Source organism: Ambystoma mexicanum, chromosome 3q (genome assembly GCF_040938575.1).
Source record: "Ambystoma mexicanum isolate Mex_15411 chromosome 3q, UKY_AmexF1_1, whole genome shotgun sequence".
Lineage (NCBI taxonomy): Eukaryota > Metazoa > Chordata > Amphibia > Caudata > Ambystomatidae > Ambystoma > Ambystoma mexicanum.
Genome location: NC_090926.1, coordinates 368,697,954 through 368,714,593, shown reverse-complemented (window position 1 = coordinate 368,714,593; position 16,640 = coordinate 368,697,954). Strand labels below are relative to the sequence as shown.

Sequence of the window (16,640 nt, the reverse complement as noted above, 5' to 3'; positions counted from 1 at the left end):
TATGAATATTTGAGCAAGCAACCGCATCCCCTTTTATACTCACATTGTATAAAATATAAAATAACCTTTTGTGCCTAATATGTACATCCAAAATGTATTGTACATTGAATTCTGCTGTTATGTATGTACATGCACCAACCTGCATACTCACTATTGAAAGCAAGTATTAAGTAAACTAGATGCATGCACCGGACACATCTAGGCGCACACACGCTCTCACCTAAATAAACAAAATGGCGGCCAGCGCACAATGACGTCGCCGCCATGGTAATGTCATCGTGCATGCAATTACTGGAGCCATTTTTGTATTTAAAACCATTTGTTGGACACAGAGATCCTGACCAAATGGATCATGTTGTCCAGAGAAGGGAGCAGCACAGAAGTACCAAGGTAATCACCTGCCAAGCTATGCATGGTGACCTCCAGCATAGCCAGATCATTACCTAATCACAACTTTGGGTTATGCCGGCATACTTACAATTCCTTTTTTATAAAAATCCTCCTAGAGGACAACTGGAAAAGGCAGCTGAAATAGGAGAACACCGTACACAAGGTACCTTATATATACAATCATACCGATTTTTCAAGGTCTTATAAATACAAAATGAGTAGTATAACGTACATCTTACATTGTAGGTCACTGAAAACTAGCAAAGGTCGAGACCAAAGACCTGAGAATAGCCCAGCAGTGCCAGAGATTATATGAGAATGTGAAGCATATATGGGAGAGACAGAGCAGGAGACAGGTAACCACATCATATACATAATATACAGTAAATGTGAAATGAAAACAATATCCCCAACAACTTACAGAATGCGTTTGGTTATTATATTTTTGTACAAATTGGTCCCTGAAGATGGTCTACAAGACCGACATGCATTGGACTCCATAAGAATGGAATAAATGCTTAATTTTTATGAAAAATAATTAAAGACCACAAAGTTGATTATTCTGTATGACTATCTGTAATAATCTGAATACTTGACAATGAGTCAGAAAATTGTAAATGTCTTTAATTTAATGAGAGTCACTCACTTAAGGTCCTTCCAGATGCCTGGGTTACCTCAACCCAGACAACATTTTCTAGCAGTTTATTTACCCCACAGTGCAAGTGGGGCCATTCTAGCGACAGGACTAAAAAACCTTCAATAAAGTAAGATAACTTTGGAATAAAAAAAAATAGAAAACATAATCAATTGGCTGTGCCCACTCAACCAGAATTATCCAGCAATTTACATATTTATCATACTAATAGAGTATACTTCAAACAGGCCCCACATGGGGCCTGGCTGCAGAGGTTAACAAAGGAAAAGGATACCCCAACAACCTTTGATATGCATTGTGTCAATCTGAAGCCAGCTTTTTTCCCAGAATTCAACACGTTGGTATGGAAACTAGTAGATTTACCTTCCTGTTGAAAATACCAAAAGACTGTCCTAAAGAAAGTGGGCACAACAAACACGCTGCCACTGAAACCGGTAGACAGTAACTGCTACAATTTATAGATATCAATTCACTCTCTATACTTGAGCAATTTTTTACCACTCTTCACTAGTTTCGATAATAACAAGACCTAGGAAAACGCATAGTGGAGTGTGTATTGTCTTTTATCTTTCATGTTGGTCTAAAACACGATTTCTGAGTTCTTGGAACCTGAATTTGTGTTTTTCTTTTTTAATAAAACTTCGGTGCACGGGGTCACAATCCCTGGGCCAATAAATTCATACACAACCCAGTGGATGTCTGTACACCTTAGTATCAAAGCACCGACTTTGTTGCTGGGTATTTGTCTCTTCCAAAGCAAACACATAGTGGAAGAGAGTGGTTGAAGGGGGTTTATAGTCATAAAGTCGAATGTCATAATGTCGAAAGTCAAAATGTCTAAAAAAATAAAGTAAAAAAGAAATGTTGAATTTCTTTTTTTGGTTGCTTTTTGTTGGAAATGGGGGGGTTCACCCCAAACCCCTTTTTTGTAATTTATTTTTGTTTTACCCCTTTTTTTACTCCTGGAACCCAAAAAAACATATAAATAAAAAAATAAAAAATGCAAATTTTATTTTCGACATTATGTTTTAGACATTTTTGTAATTCTACATTATTTTTTCAACATTATGACTGCACACCATTGAAGGGCATGATTTATACAAGGCTGAATGTTTTTTAACATTTAGAAGTAGATAGTTTTTCTTCTTATCCTGTCCCTTTTTGTAGGTGATACACAAGCACTGCATAGGGACAGACGAGGCTAAAAGGAAGGGAAAATTAGAATTCAACTCTATCCTTTTCTGTCCTCCTACACAGCCTTGTCACTGTGGGTGGTAAAACCCACAGCAGCACCTTGTTTTCTTGAAACATAACTCTGCCCTCAACCACGGTGGTTTTATCCAAAAAACAGGTCGTAGACCTGGTTTTGGAAAACAGACTTGATTTGGTTTTTTCACTAAAATCATACCACAGCTGGCAATTGCCCCATATTTTCGTGTTACTCAGTTCATAAAGTAAGGGCACTTCCCTGTTAACCTAATGCTCTGCCCACCTATATGGTGTTGAAAGTCTGTGAACCAAACCAAGGACAAGGCAGTTGCCTGCAACACTCTTCCCAGCTTTGGCCCATCCACGCTACAGGATGGCACAAGCCCAGTGAAGAAGCTCGGAGGAGTCCATCGACAAGCATCATCCAGCATCCACCTTAACGGTCATTTTCAAGCCAGTCAAGCCCCTCCATCTTGAACTGACTACACTGCTGACTCTGTTGTTACGCTGCAGTCGCTACCCTCATCCAAGACACCTCAACCAGTGCTTCAGACCCACCAACCAGCACTGAGACAATTATTCCTGACCCCGAGCTGCCATGTAGGCCAGCCTGCAACCGTCCGTCCAGCCTCCCTTGCCTAACAGCCTGATGCCCGATACCCGCAGCAGTCTCCTGTCCTGAACTCTGTTGCAGGAGCTGCAAAGTGCCCTGAAACTGACTTGACCCTGTCAAGCACCAAGAACCTCTACAAGCACAAGGTACATTTTGGTTTGGTCTGCCTGGTCCTTCTCTGAAGGCCCCTAGTGACATTCTATGACCCATTGCTCCCTTTGTGTTGAAACCAAGTATCCTTGAACTATTGTGATTCATTACTTTACCTACTACCCTCCTGTCAGTATCCAAAGTGCATCCCTTTTCCTTCTTGAAGCTGTCTGTCCTCTGCATTCCTTTACAGGGTGGGTTGTATTTTGTAGTGAGCAAGAACTGTCTGTTGTGATAATAATAAAGTAGATATTTTTATACAACCTTGACTGGACAGTCCCTTTTATCATTGGGTAATAATTGTATTTTCACAGTGTTACAACTAACCAACGAGCCATGACCTGGCAGGGATAAGCCTGTCGTTCCGTCCACGTTACCAAAATTGGACAAAGAGGTTTATAATTTGCTTGTGTTCTGTGGTGTGTGCGGACAACGTTGCTACTGCAGCTTTAACGGAGTACCCAAAGGCATTGCCAGATTGCTGTGAGCTTCCAAAGCTCTGAGGATGGCGAAAGAAAAGCGAAAGTGAAGCAGAAAATGTTCTGCAGTGTTTGGGGACAACACTGCTACTGCAGCTTTAACGGAATACTCAAAAGCATTGTGAGATTGCTATGAGCTTAAAAAGCTCTGAGGATGGCGAAAGAGAAGCTGAAAGCATTCTGCAGTGTTCAGCTGGGTTCCCACGGGGACTAAGAGTTAGCCGACTGGGAACGATGTCTACCGTGCCTCCACCAAACCCCTGCTCCCTGTTGTGGTGTCACGGCAAGAATGCTACACTTATGTGCTTCAGCGTTAGAACTGAACTACCTTCTGAATCCCATTGTTGGGCAGCCCACTGGTAAATACCCAGAGGCTGTCCCTGTGGCATGATACTCATCTTTTTGTTCCAAATCACGCCTTCTTCTCTACGAAAGAAGTTGCATTCAACTACCTGAAAAAAGTCTGCAGAGCCGACTGTCAGCGACCGTGGAAACCCTGCTTTAAATTGACTCCACACACTAATAAGCCATGCCGACTAGAGACCGGAGCGAGATGTGGTAGCCTGCGGTAACATTTGAATATCTTCAATCTGTAGTGAACCTAATCACGCCACCTACATTGCAACCTCATCCAGCCGGTATACTTACTCTTTTTCTGTGTAAGTGGGTGTAAGTGGCCCAAGGGCCAGTGGATATTGCTGCCGGGCATGGGTCCGCACCGGGAGGAGGCAGGGTTCTCTTGGCAATTCCTCCCCTCTCTGCCCTCAACATGTGGTGAGACCTACTCGATGGAGGGCGTCGCAGCAGCCCTCGGAGAGGAGGTGTACCTTGGTTCTATTCTTTTGGGGTTGCAGTTGTAGGTACAGTGCTTGTTGTGAGGGGCTTTTGCCCTGCTCCACCCTTTTAGGTTAATTGAACGAGCCTACTTGTCGGGCGGCTGAGTAATTACAGGAAGCGGTAAGAGGACGAGAGGGAAGCGTGATAGAAGTCCCTGAATGAATTAATCTGACCTAAAAAAAAGTGACTTGCATGAAGAAGGTCTTGGCGCTACTAGCACATAATCCCCCCCAGAGCAACAAAAGATAGGGTCGTTCTGATGGAGATGTCCAACATTGCCACTAATGCGTAGAGGCTCGAAGACTCTGATTCAGACTTTGGAACCTCCTTGGATAACAATGGATCACTCCTGAAATTATGCCATGTGGTCAAAAGAAATTCAATGGCACTGGCCATTTTTAGCGGGACAATATAATGGCATCAATTCTATCTGGCACCCCTGACCTGGAAAATGTTATGACCGCGTCTGAGTCATCGCCAGGGGAGAGCGACTCTGAGGAGTGTCCTGAAGAGGGCAATGATGTGTTTCCGGAATCTAATCACTCTAGCCATCCAGTCGAGAAGACTTTATTGGGGGCACTGCAGGCTAGGATGGAGGCTCTATTTCTACTATGCTCCAACATGGCTGTGGAGCAGCGGTCCCTAAAGGAGGGAGTGTCCTCCTTACATACCATTCTAAGAAATTTGAGAGGAGTGCATGGCCAGGAAGTGGGGCAATCAATGGCCCTCTGCACCATCGGAGCTACATCTTCACCTAGACAGGTGGATATTTGTGAAGATAGGGCGTGTGGTGGCCGATCACATAGGATAATGAAGAAAAACTTGAAGAAGGAGGGTCTTCAGCAGGGAAAACAGAAGAGCAAGATGGCCAAGCCTGGGCCAGTTAAACAGCAAGGGCCAATCATGAGGGGACATGTAGTATCTAAAACACTGGAGTCGGGGGAAACAAGGCAGGTATGCCTTCGATGCCCCATTGATGGCTGGGTAGCTGGATCCCTTCCCAGACCAGTTGCCCTGCAAGCATCCCCAAGGAGGTACTTAGCTCGGTCACTCATTCTAAAAGCATATTGGAGGCAATCACTACATTGAACAATGGTGGACAAGCCAGTCTAGTGTAGCCCAGGCCTGACGGAAGTCCCTAAAGTGAATATTTTGCCACCCCTGTTCCGGAGGGGGCAGTTACGTGATCATGGAAAGGCGATGCCAGTAACTAAGGTCTCCAGAGTGACTGGCACGCTGAAGCACCAATCTGTGGGATTTCCAACACCTGCCCCCCACAGCACCCCTAAAGTATCAAATGGCAAACAGGTCTTCTGGCTTGACCGGGTAGACAAACTAAGGCCCAAGGCGTTGGATCAATGCAGGCACTTGCATAACCCAGCATGGTGTTCTGACTTGATGCACATTCAAATTTCTAAATCGATTTAGGCTCCTGGACCTACTACATTTGATACCGGACCTGGCAAGAATTTTGTCAAAGGACCTGGTGAAGCTGGAGCTCCCCAAATTCAACAGTAGTGACAACTGGGTGGTGGCAACGTTTGTCTCTCCTTTAGTGGTAGAGAGGATATGTAATAATGCTAGGGCCTTAAATCAGCTGGGCTTTGAAATCTTGGTCTTTCGACCGATGCCGTCGGACATGACAAGCAATGGGATGAAACTACCTTGGGTGGTATTGAGGGGCCGTGAGGGACACAAGAAAAAACAGGAATGGCCAAGACAGAGTGGGCAATGGACTGGGGTCCGCAGTTGAAGAAATGGGTGCGCTCCAGGTGCTCTTATGGAATTCGAGGGGCCACAGTTCTTTCCTGTGCAATGCTGAAACAATGAAGACCTTGAGGGGTGTGGCATGCTTTTGTTTACAGGAGACTTGGTTGTGTGCCGCATTTGATCTGGATGGCTATTCGCTAATCTTCCCCCTGGCGAGGGCACCATTAAAAGGCTGCCCAAAAGGCAGCCTCTGTATAGGTGCCAGAGTAACAACTAATCTATCTGAGCACCGCACTGGTGTGCTCCACCCTAACAATCTAAAACCTCACATAAAGAACTTGGGAGATGGAATTGTGCCTATTCTGCTGGCAACCGTTTATGACCCCCCTGGGGGCGCGATGACAGCAGAAATAATAGACACTGCAGTGGCGACATTTAGAGATTGGCATGTACATTTTTCCCAGTGATGTATCATTTTAGCAGGAGATTTTAATGTTGATTGTGCAGGAAAATCTGCAGTGGGGGAGGTGATTGCCACGAAAACAGTGTTGAGCTCACGCGTAAAAGAGTGGCTGGGCTCTCCATTTGCTGGTAACACCCTGGAGCTCATGCTGGTCAAACGTGTAGTTCTGTGTTGACATACAGGTAGGCAGGTCGCTGCTGCCAAATTGTTAGCATTTGTACAGCAGAGTGCAAAAACGCAGGGCAAAAGGCACTTTACTTCTAATTGTGAGTTGCATGGCAAGCAACACTCACAATTACAATTACAATTAAATGCTGCCTGGCATGCTCACATGCATTTAGTTTTCATTGTGAACACTGCTTACCATGCGCTTACCATGCATGCATGGTAAGCAGTGGTGTTCACAATTACAAATATATGCTGTTCGACATGCGACCATGTCGGGCAGCATTTAATTGTAATTGTACACGCTGCCTGCAATTCGAGCATGGCAGTCAGTGGGTACAATGTATGCCTATGGGGTCTGCCTGCTTTATGCTGGTACAGGAAGCTGGCGGACCCCATAGGGATCTCCAGCATTTGTGCCGGGCATGAAAATTCATTCCAGCACAAATGCTGGAGCATTTCCCTTGGCAGAGGAAAGAAGGCAGCAGAAATGCAGAATTGCAAGTTACGTTTCGCCCCTCCTCTCCGCCACACAAATAATTGAATATGTGGCAGTGTGAATGGAAGGTGTTGGAAGGCGTAGATGCCTTACTCAAGGCTGTTATGCCTTGCATTCACGTTATGCCACATAAGAACAGCAATCCCAACACTCACCTGACCGTACACTCACACTCCCTGCAGACCTTTGATATTACACTAACCTTTGGATATGCACCTACACTCACTACCCAGAACGTTAATACCCTTTCCACACCCCCTTTCTATAATGCCCAGATGGGTCCATCACACAGTAGTGCACAAATATAAACAAGCAAAAGGAACACCTTGTCCATCATCGGCACACATTACGTGCAGCACTTAGCAGTGACACCCCATCAAATCCGGCATTAAACCCATGCCCACTGCAGTCACAGCTACAAAGGAACATCAGCACTTGCATCAAACAGAATGGGCCAAGTGCCCAACCCGCAACCTATACTATGCCTTCACACATCCCAGCACACCTGCACAGGGAATGCCTTCAGCAGCAAGTCTAACTCGTGCCTACATCCTTCATCTCCCCTTTACACCATCTGACGGATGCATACCCCACACTTACCCCCCCCCCCCAAAATTCAGTTTCTTGGCCCATCCCTTAAAGGAAAGGTTCGTCTAAACATTTTATTTCAAAAATAGATAGGCAATATTAAAAAAAATATACTCACACTTTTTTTTTTAATTCAAGCTCAAAATTTGCAAAAGCAAGCACATGGGCGCATCCATTTTGTGAAATGGATGCCCGTCTGTGCTGGCTTTTGCGGCACTAATGAAGGAAAAGCCAGCCAGCTGTAGTAAACAAAAGCTACCACTGGGTGGCTTTTCCTTCATTGGTGCTCTACGTGGACGACGGGGACCGGAGACTACAGGCAGAAAAGCTGCAGCTGCGTCTCGGTAAGTGCTATTTTTTTAATGAAAATAAACACTAGCTGCGGTTTTTTTTCTACATTTTCTGGGCGGGAGGAGTGCTCGGAGGAGCCTGAGAAACTTGGAAAGAAAAACCGCAGTGTTTTCAAACACAACCGCGTTGCTCCCCTTGGGGAGCCCTAGCGCCCCAAATGGGAAAGCAGATTTAGGCAGAAACACTGCAGCATTTAGCATTTCCCATTTGGGGCTCTCGGGCCCCCCGTGGGGAGTCCGAGAGCCCCAAATGGGAAATCAGCTGTAGGCAGAAACACTGCGGCATGTTAACACAACCGTGTGTGTTTCTGCCTGCCTTGACATTCACTTTGGGTCTCCGGTGCTCTCACCGGAGACCCAAAGTGAAAGCCAAGGCAGGCAGAAACACACGCGGTTGTGTTTGAAAATGCTGCGGTTTTTCTTTTTTTTGTGTATGAAAATGCTGCGGTTTTTCTTTCCGAGTTTCTCAGGCTCCTCGGAGGAGCCTGAGAAACTCGGAAAGAAAAACCGCAGCGTTTTTAAACACAATAACGTTGTATTTATGTTTGCGGTCGCTTCAAAAGCGACCGCAAACATAAATACAACCTTTTTAAAGCTGCGGTTTTATTTCTATGTTTTCTGGGCTCCTCCAGTCCGGAAAACATAGAAAAAAAAAACGCAGCTAGTGTTTATTTTTATTTAAAAAAATAGCACTTACCGAGATGCAGCTGCAGCTTTTCTGCCTGTAATCTCCGGTCCCCGTCCTCCGTGTACAGCACCAATGAAGGAAAAGCCACCCAGTGGTAGCTTTTGTTTACTACAGCTGGCTGGCTTTTCCTTCATTAGTGCCGCAAAAGCAAAAGTCAGAACACACGGGCATCCATTTCACAAAATGGATGCGCCCATGTGCTTGCTTTTGCAAATTTTGAGCTTGAATAGCTCAAAATTTTACATAGGAATTAAAAAACAAAAAAAGTGCGAGTATATATATATTTTTTATATTGCCTATATATTTTTTAAATAAAAAATTTAGGCGAACCATTCCTTTAATTATGGCTCTGTGCATTTTTATCTGCCGTCAGTGTTGACAGTCCCTACATGAGTGCAAAAGTGTCATTTCTTAAAACTATCTTTTAACATAGCCACAGTCTGGCTCTCATGTAAAGGCCTGGCACCGTTGCTACACTTCCTGGACATGTTGTTTCAAAAATAGTACACCCCACATAACACACGAAACACCTCACACAACGTCCCAACCCATCACATCATTTGTGACACCTGTTTGTGGCAACAAGTGGGTACCAGTCCACCTGGTTCCAGTCATTTCAGCGAATTTGGTGAAACTCCATTTTTGGCAGCGTTTTCTTTTATGGGGGCAGGTTGGGGAATATTTAATAATGATTTTTCGGGTAGCCGGGTGGAGTAAGGGTTGACGGGTGAGGGAGAGTGGTATGTGGGGCTTGCTCTATAAAGAACACTAGACAATGTGGCAATAACGTCCTAAGCAAGGAAGCGGCCAGATCCAACCAGGCAACAACAATATTAACTCCACGTTGACCACTCTGTTTGCCACCTAGAAACAACAGCACTTCCACCCAAACACAATACCCATCCACCCTTGCATGCAGCTTCCACTGTTTCCTCGCACATTCCACCGCTCCGGCACAAACCTCCAACACCATTAAAATACCATGTCTACATACCCCGCTTGACTCCCAAAAGAAAGCACGCCTCTCATACAATCAAAAACTCAAACCAGCCTCCTGCCATGAGATACACCCGTCAAACAAGAGAACTTCACCCACACATCTTCTCCCTACCTCTTGCCATACAGTCATTCTCCCTGATGCTCCCCTCACACCTTTTCCCCCGAACCCCACGTTCCCATGACCATGTCTATGCTCCCCTTACTCAAACTGACTCCACCCGCCTTAACAGGGATGTCTCCCTTGTGACCTCTAAAAAATAAAATAAAAAAATAAATAAAAATAAAACCTTTTTTTTTTTTGCAATGCAAGCTCCTGGGCTGTGGCCAGCACCATGTGGCTCTTTACTTCTGAGGTGGCTAGCTTTCTTGTTCAGGCCCCTTAAAAGAAGAAGAAAAATAAGAACAGGAGTGCCACAAGTCTAACACTTTCAGCACTGACCCTAAATAAGAAAGAATAGGAATACCAAATAATGTGTCTTTCTGGAATTCTATACAATAATTGCTAGACTCGTTAAAGGTTTATTTCAGGCACACTTCAGGGGGTGAGTCACTGATTTAGTCTGTTCTTAAATGCCTCAACTCAGCCTTTCATCCTTCTGAGGTCGATAAATGGTACCAACACAGGTTGGGTAATATTGGGTGTATATTTCTTCTATGTAAAGCGCATAAGTGCTATACAATAACACATCATTATCATTTGGCCATGGACGTCTGCTTGCATTCACAGTAATTTGGTAATATAGGCCTATACACACTTGATACATATGGCGATCCATTCTTGTATGAAATGTACATCATATTATAGTGATATTGTAACCATATTTTTCGTAGTATACAATGTTATGTGATGCCACTTCCTGTTTTGTCAACGGGTGAAAGGTTGTGTTCCATCGCTACCCGCGATATCACTTCGGGGTGGGCTCAAATTACATCACTTCCGGTGATGTCATCAGGGGTCAAGGGTTGTGTGATGTCACTTCTGCTACCCCTGGCATTTTGGTGAAATGACGTCCCTGGCCTTAAACTGTAAAATTACAACCAACAACTGCCTTACATTTTTCACCACACATCTGGACAAGATCACCCATTCACACACAACAGTCAAGACAACCGTTCCCATGACAACCTGGTCCCTAGCATGCACCTAAGCACAGGAAACACCACAAGGTCCTACCACTCTACAGACCCACCCAGCGGAGAAATCAATGTGAAGCTACACACTGCTACTTTGTAACACAAAATTTCAAATGTTCTATCCCCTTTTCATTTTTGTCCTTCAGCTTGTCCATTGACCTTTAACTAAAGACACTAGGCAGCAGACACTCCCCAGATGTAACTGTCCTGATGCACCCATGACATGTTCTCTATTTTCCCATGGTATAACCCCACAGGGAGAAAGCGCATCGTAACTAAGGAATAATCAAATGAGAAGAAGCGGAACGCAGAACATTGGGCCTAATTCCAAGTCTGCTGGTATCCTGCCGGGATATCCACCAGGATACTGGCAAACGCACCTACCGTTTCCACCGCCTGATATACTGGGATATTACAGGTGGCGGAACTACCAGTAAATCCCCATTCCATAGGACTCCATGGGGAGATTTGCTGGTATTTTCCGCACCTGCAATAGCTGTGCTGAAAATACTTATGCCGCTGGGAGCCTGAATTACCTTCCGCTCTTGGCTGGAGGTAAGTCAGGTTACCCCCACCGGCATAATTGTACTCTGTCGGTCTGGTATAGTGTTGGCCTATGTAAATACATGCACATCTTTTACCGGACTGGCAGCCATAATGAGGCCCATTGTCTTGTGTCATGCTTTCATGCATCAATTGGTTCCACTAAAGCACTAATGTGACTTGACTCGGATCACACAGTGTGAAGATGCATCTAATCCAAGGGGGTGGATGATCAGAAGGCCAAACATTACATCCCTCAGAGGGGCCAAGCTGGCACTATGTTACTGAATGCAGGTCATATATCTTGATCGTTGCCTTTCCTTTCAGTGTGAGAAGGCCTTCGGGGACACTGGCCCTTGTCTACTCTGCCACTGGCCAGCCACGCATCGGTTCGAGGGGGGGTAGCTTTCCACAGATGGACAGTCAGGCTCCCCGGGAGGCCAGCACTCACCGGTGTTATAGTTTTTCGTGCAGTATCGCAAATCCTTCTCCTCCTTCAGGATAAACTGTGGCAGCGTCAAGCCCTCAGCAATCTGCACAGCACCAGGCTCCTGCCACTCAAACACCAGGTCGTTCATGGTGTAACCAACTGGGGGGGGGCACAAGAGAAAATCAAGTTAGAGTCCTCAACAGGAGGGCGAGCGCCGGGGTGGGGATCTTCTGGGTAACAAGAGCTTTAGCAATGCCATTATACAGCCATCAGAAGAGGGTTGTGTGTGGTATGATATATGTATATGTATAATACATGTATGCGTGTCTATATATATACACTGGGCCTCATTACGACCCTGGCGGTAAGGCAACAATGGCGCCGGTATTGCTACAGGCGCCGTTGTTGCCTCACCGCCTCATTACGATTTCTGCTCGCGGGTGCCGGACAGCACGTGTGGTCTGACCAGGCGTGCATACCGGCACCTGCGAGCAGAACAGGATGGTAGCAATGGTACCGTTATGAACGGTACCGCTGCTACCATCCTCCCCATTCCCATTGAGCCCTCTGGGGGCTCAATGGGAATGGGGATGTACTGGGTCCGGGTCCTGAAAAATGGGAATTACTGGGCCCGCAAAGGTCGGAATGGCCCGGTAATTCCCATTTTTCGGGACCCGGACCCGAGTTTGGGGGTAGCCATGCCAGTAAAAACGGCATGGCTACCTCCTTACTCGTAATGAGGCCCATTGTTTGTTCTTTCTCATTCAGCAAGAAGTGGGCTTAGCTGTCTTGCCTTGCAGAGGGCTCATATTAGCTTACACCATTTTGTCGCGCTGAGACACATGTTAAACAGCGCGTGTTTCTGCGGGGAGCTTTCTTCCCCTCTGCAGCAAACAAGATTGTATTTGCAGTTTGTTTCATCAGCTATTGGATCCTAATCCCGGCTCAAGGGGGATTTTGGGATCTCTCCAAGAGCTTTGCAACTAAATGAATCAATGATTCGTGCATGATTATTTGAAACTGTGTGTACCTATGATTCCGCTGTGTGATGTTATGGCAGCCAGGCCACAGCTTTAGAGCACAGCTTAAATGTCATATGTATTGTAATTGTAATTGGTTATTTATAACGCGCATAATACCCAGAGGTTTCTAAGCGCGGACCCGGGGATCAAACCTATTTTGCTCCACGTCGTCTTGCGTTGCCCCTGAGCTATCCGCCCGAGACTTGATGTTCTGTTGCCGTGTGTTGCTACTGAGTAACACTTAACAAAACTAATTCATTGTAATCGAGCCACGATGTGTGGGCGGGATATTTCTGGCAAACCAGAACCGGTGCTTTGTCATGGCACAGAGTGGAAACCGTTGGCGCGACCATTTGTTTCGCGCCTAGAAACACTTGTGTACAGGTGCGTTATAAATAACTTATCATATCATATTTCCAGCTCAATGCGCAGGAAGGACTGGTTGAGCCGCCCTGGGTGACCTTCGAGCGCGGAGGTTGAAAGAGGTGAGGGGTGAGGGGTGATAGGTCAGAGGCTAACCAGATGTTATTATACTACTGCCAAGCGTGAGCGTGGGCCCTCGAGTCCAGAGAATATAAATGCATAAGCTGTGGCAGACGTCCTCACCTGCATGCTGTGTGAATGAGTAGGTGATCTAAGGCCTGCGCCTGATTGGTGGGTCCATGAGCGCCCTCCTTGATGGTTACAGTGAAGATTTTTAAATAAATAGTAATGGTAACTAGGCTCCCACTGCCCTCATAGTGAGGACTCCTACAGAGAAATACCTGGAACGGATTGCCTTCAGAGAATGCCTCATTTTAAGGTGTCTACGGTCATGTTTTGGAATGAGTTTGTATGGCCCTGTACAGGTAATATACCTTAAAGAGTGCAACCTCTTGGCACATTGTCCTTAAAGAGAAGGCAGAGGAGAGGAGACGTTTAGTTGGAGGAGAGGGGCAGCCAGGAGTGACACTAAGGTGTTGACGGGTGATTCCAGGAAGTACCCAACTGCAGTGGGCCTATGTGTTTGTAGGTGTTTCCTGTTGGGGAGGTTTGAGGTATCTGTATAACCATAGGGAAGCACCCAGGTCTCACACCCGCTCCCTTGGATGACTGCAAGCATAGGGTCTGCCGCTGTGGATGCGCTTCCCTGGAGCACGCCCGTCTTTTTTAGCCTCCTCCTCAGACCATAGGCAGGAGACATGGCGGCCAAAGGTGGGCAACACCCTGGTATTGGCAGTGGACAGGGCTCCCCTCAGGTCGTTCACATGCACTGGGTTTCGGGTTTGGGAGGAGCAGGACGTGAGCTCTGTGATTTTCAGAGTTTCTGTGTTTGGAGAAGAAATGGGGATTTGGGTGCTCCCTGAGGAAGGGGTGAGGGTAAAGAGCCTCTGTCTCTTTGCACCTGCGCTAATCTATCGCCTCCAGATCCTTTCATTTCCCGGATCTTCTTTTTTCTCCCTGGGTCACATTGTCTGCTACTGAGATGAATTTGAGATTGGAAATTCCTTTACTTATTGGTGTCGTCTAAGGTTAATGCCACAGGTTATTTGCATCGGGTGGGCAGGATTTATAACTCCCACAGACCACTGATCAGTATCTTTTTGTTCTGTCTCTTCACCTTGCTTCAATTTACCTCCAGGCTATGGACTGGTGTGGGCGGTATGGAGTGGGGATTCCTGTCAGGGTGCAGAGGCCCTCCTGTTCTGGCCTCACAGACCTCACCCTTCCTGTTTAGGTACTGGTTTGGGGGTATGGACTGGGATTCCTGTCAGGTGAGCAGAGGCCTTTTGGTTATGACCTCACAGACCTCAACCCTTCCTGGTTAGAGACTGGGGTGGGTGGTACAGAGTGGGGATTCCTGTCAGGGTAGCAGAGGCCTTCTGGTTCTGGCCATACAGACCTCAACCCTTCCTGGTTAGAGACTGGGGTGGGTGGTACGGAGTGGGGATTCCTGTCAGGGTAGCAGAGGCCTTCTGGTTCTGGCCTCACAGACCTCAACCCTTCCTGGTTAGAGATTGGGGTGGGTGGTGTGGAGTGGGGATTCCTGTCAGGGTAGCAGAGGCCTTCTGGTTCTGGCCTCACAGACCTCAAACCTTCCTGGTTAGAGACTGGGTGGGTAGTATGGAGTGGGGATTCCTGTCAGGGTAGCAGAGGACTTCTGGTTTGGGCCTCCCAGACCTTATACCTTCCTAGTTAGGGACTGGGGTGGGGGTGTTGAGTGGGAAGTCCTGTCAGGGGTGCAGAGGCCTTCTAGTTCTGGCCTCACAGACCTCAACTTTTCATGTTTAGAGCATGCGATAGGTTGAGAAAATGTGCAGGGTTTGGAGCATGTAGGAACTCCCCACATGTATTTGGACACTGGAAGACATCAGTGGCGGACCAGGGGATTTCTGTGCGCACCCACTGTAAAGTAGGGAAACAATATTGCTCGGCGCCTCATGAGGAGCCTTGCCTCCTCTGGCACAAACATCTGCCTCTACCACTCATTTCTTTTACATTTCGCTGTTAACATATAGTATCACTGTCTTGTCACAATTCTTTCACTTTTTTAGATTATGGTTTGAGATGAAAAGTGGATGAGAAATGATTTTGCTGCACATTAGTGTTAATTTGGAGGTATGATATGGTATGATATGGCATTTATAACACGCCTATGCACAAGTGTTTCGAGGCGCGACAAGGCAAGGGAGGGGAACAAAGGGAGGACGGACAACGATCCCACTAGGCCAGGTGTCATCAAATTGTGCAAGTGTGTGGGAAGGGGGAAGGGATAGTGATGTACATGGGAAGATGATAACAGTAAGTAAACGGCCAGCAAGTGGCAAGTGCATGGGTAAGTGCGAGCATCAGTTGTCAAGGGCTGGTAGGGGGACTGTAGGGATACAGAAACAGTTCCCAAGTGCGGGGGTGCCAGGTGGGCAGTGCGCAGGTGTGTGAGGCAGGTGGGGGAGGGACCTGGGCCCGAGATCAGAGGGTGTCCAGGTAGCCAGTGAAGTTCAGGTAACAGCCAGGGGGTCAGCAGATGAGAGGAGGAGAAAAAGCAGAAGCAAAGAGAAGGGTTTTGAGGTGCTTCTGGAACCAGATATGGTTCTCCTCAAGTTTCAGGGAGACAGGGAGGCTGTTCCAGAGGGAGGCACCCACCGAAGAAAGAGATCTACCACCAACTCGTTGCTTGGAGAAGCGACTGACCCTGAGGGAGTTGGAGGCGGATGTGCGAAGAGCTCGTGAAGGAAGATATTTAGGAAGAGAGAGTTGAAGCTATTGAGGCCCCAGAACTAAAAGGATTCGTTTTTAGTTCTAGTGAATAGTGTAAATATTACACAAACCCTTTCATTTGTGTCATCTCAGCAATGGGCTTTGAGGTGAGATCTCTCGGCGTTATCCCACCTGCGTTCAGGTTCCGGTAGCTAGTGACAGCCAAGCAGTCATGCATGTGATATCAATCTGTGACGTTAATTTAGGGTTGGCTATGAACCTGAACCCCATTTTTGCAACCTGACCGACCCTTCCCCTTGCGCAGGTCATGGTGTGTTGCACATTTCTCTTGTGTGCAAAGATCCCATTGCCTGGACTAGAAGTGTTGTGTTTGCAACGGCAGCCTGTCTGCTGGTGACAGTCCTGCAGGAGCTGGCTCTGTACGGTGTTGAACTTGCCCCATTCTTGCCCCGGCTGTAGCTTGTACTGTTTCTGCATGACTTTAAACTTTCTGGGCCTCATTGCGAGGAGGGCGGTAA

The 16,640-nt window shown here is 46.6% G+C and overlaps 1 protein-coding gene across 4 annotated transcripts in view; it reads right to left on the bottom strand.

Moving 5' to 3' along the window:
* GLRA1 (glycine receptor alpha 1) overlaps positions 1-16,640 on the bottom strand; it is a 730,078-nt gene that overhangs the window by 57,949 nt on the left and 655,489 nt on the right. For all 4 annotated transcript variants that reach the window (XM_069653991.1, XM_069653993.1, XM_069653992.1 and 1 more), the window contains exon 6: positions 11,924-12,061. In XM_069653991.1, the coding sequence (XP_069510092.1) occupies positions 11,924-12,061 (138 nt within the window). The remainder of the gene's footprint in view (positions 1-11,923; positions 12,062-16,640) is intronic.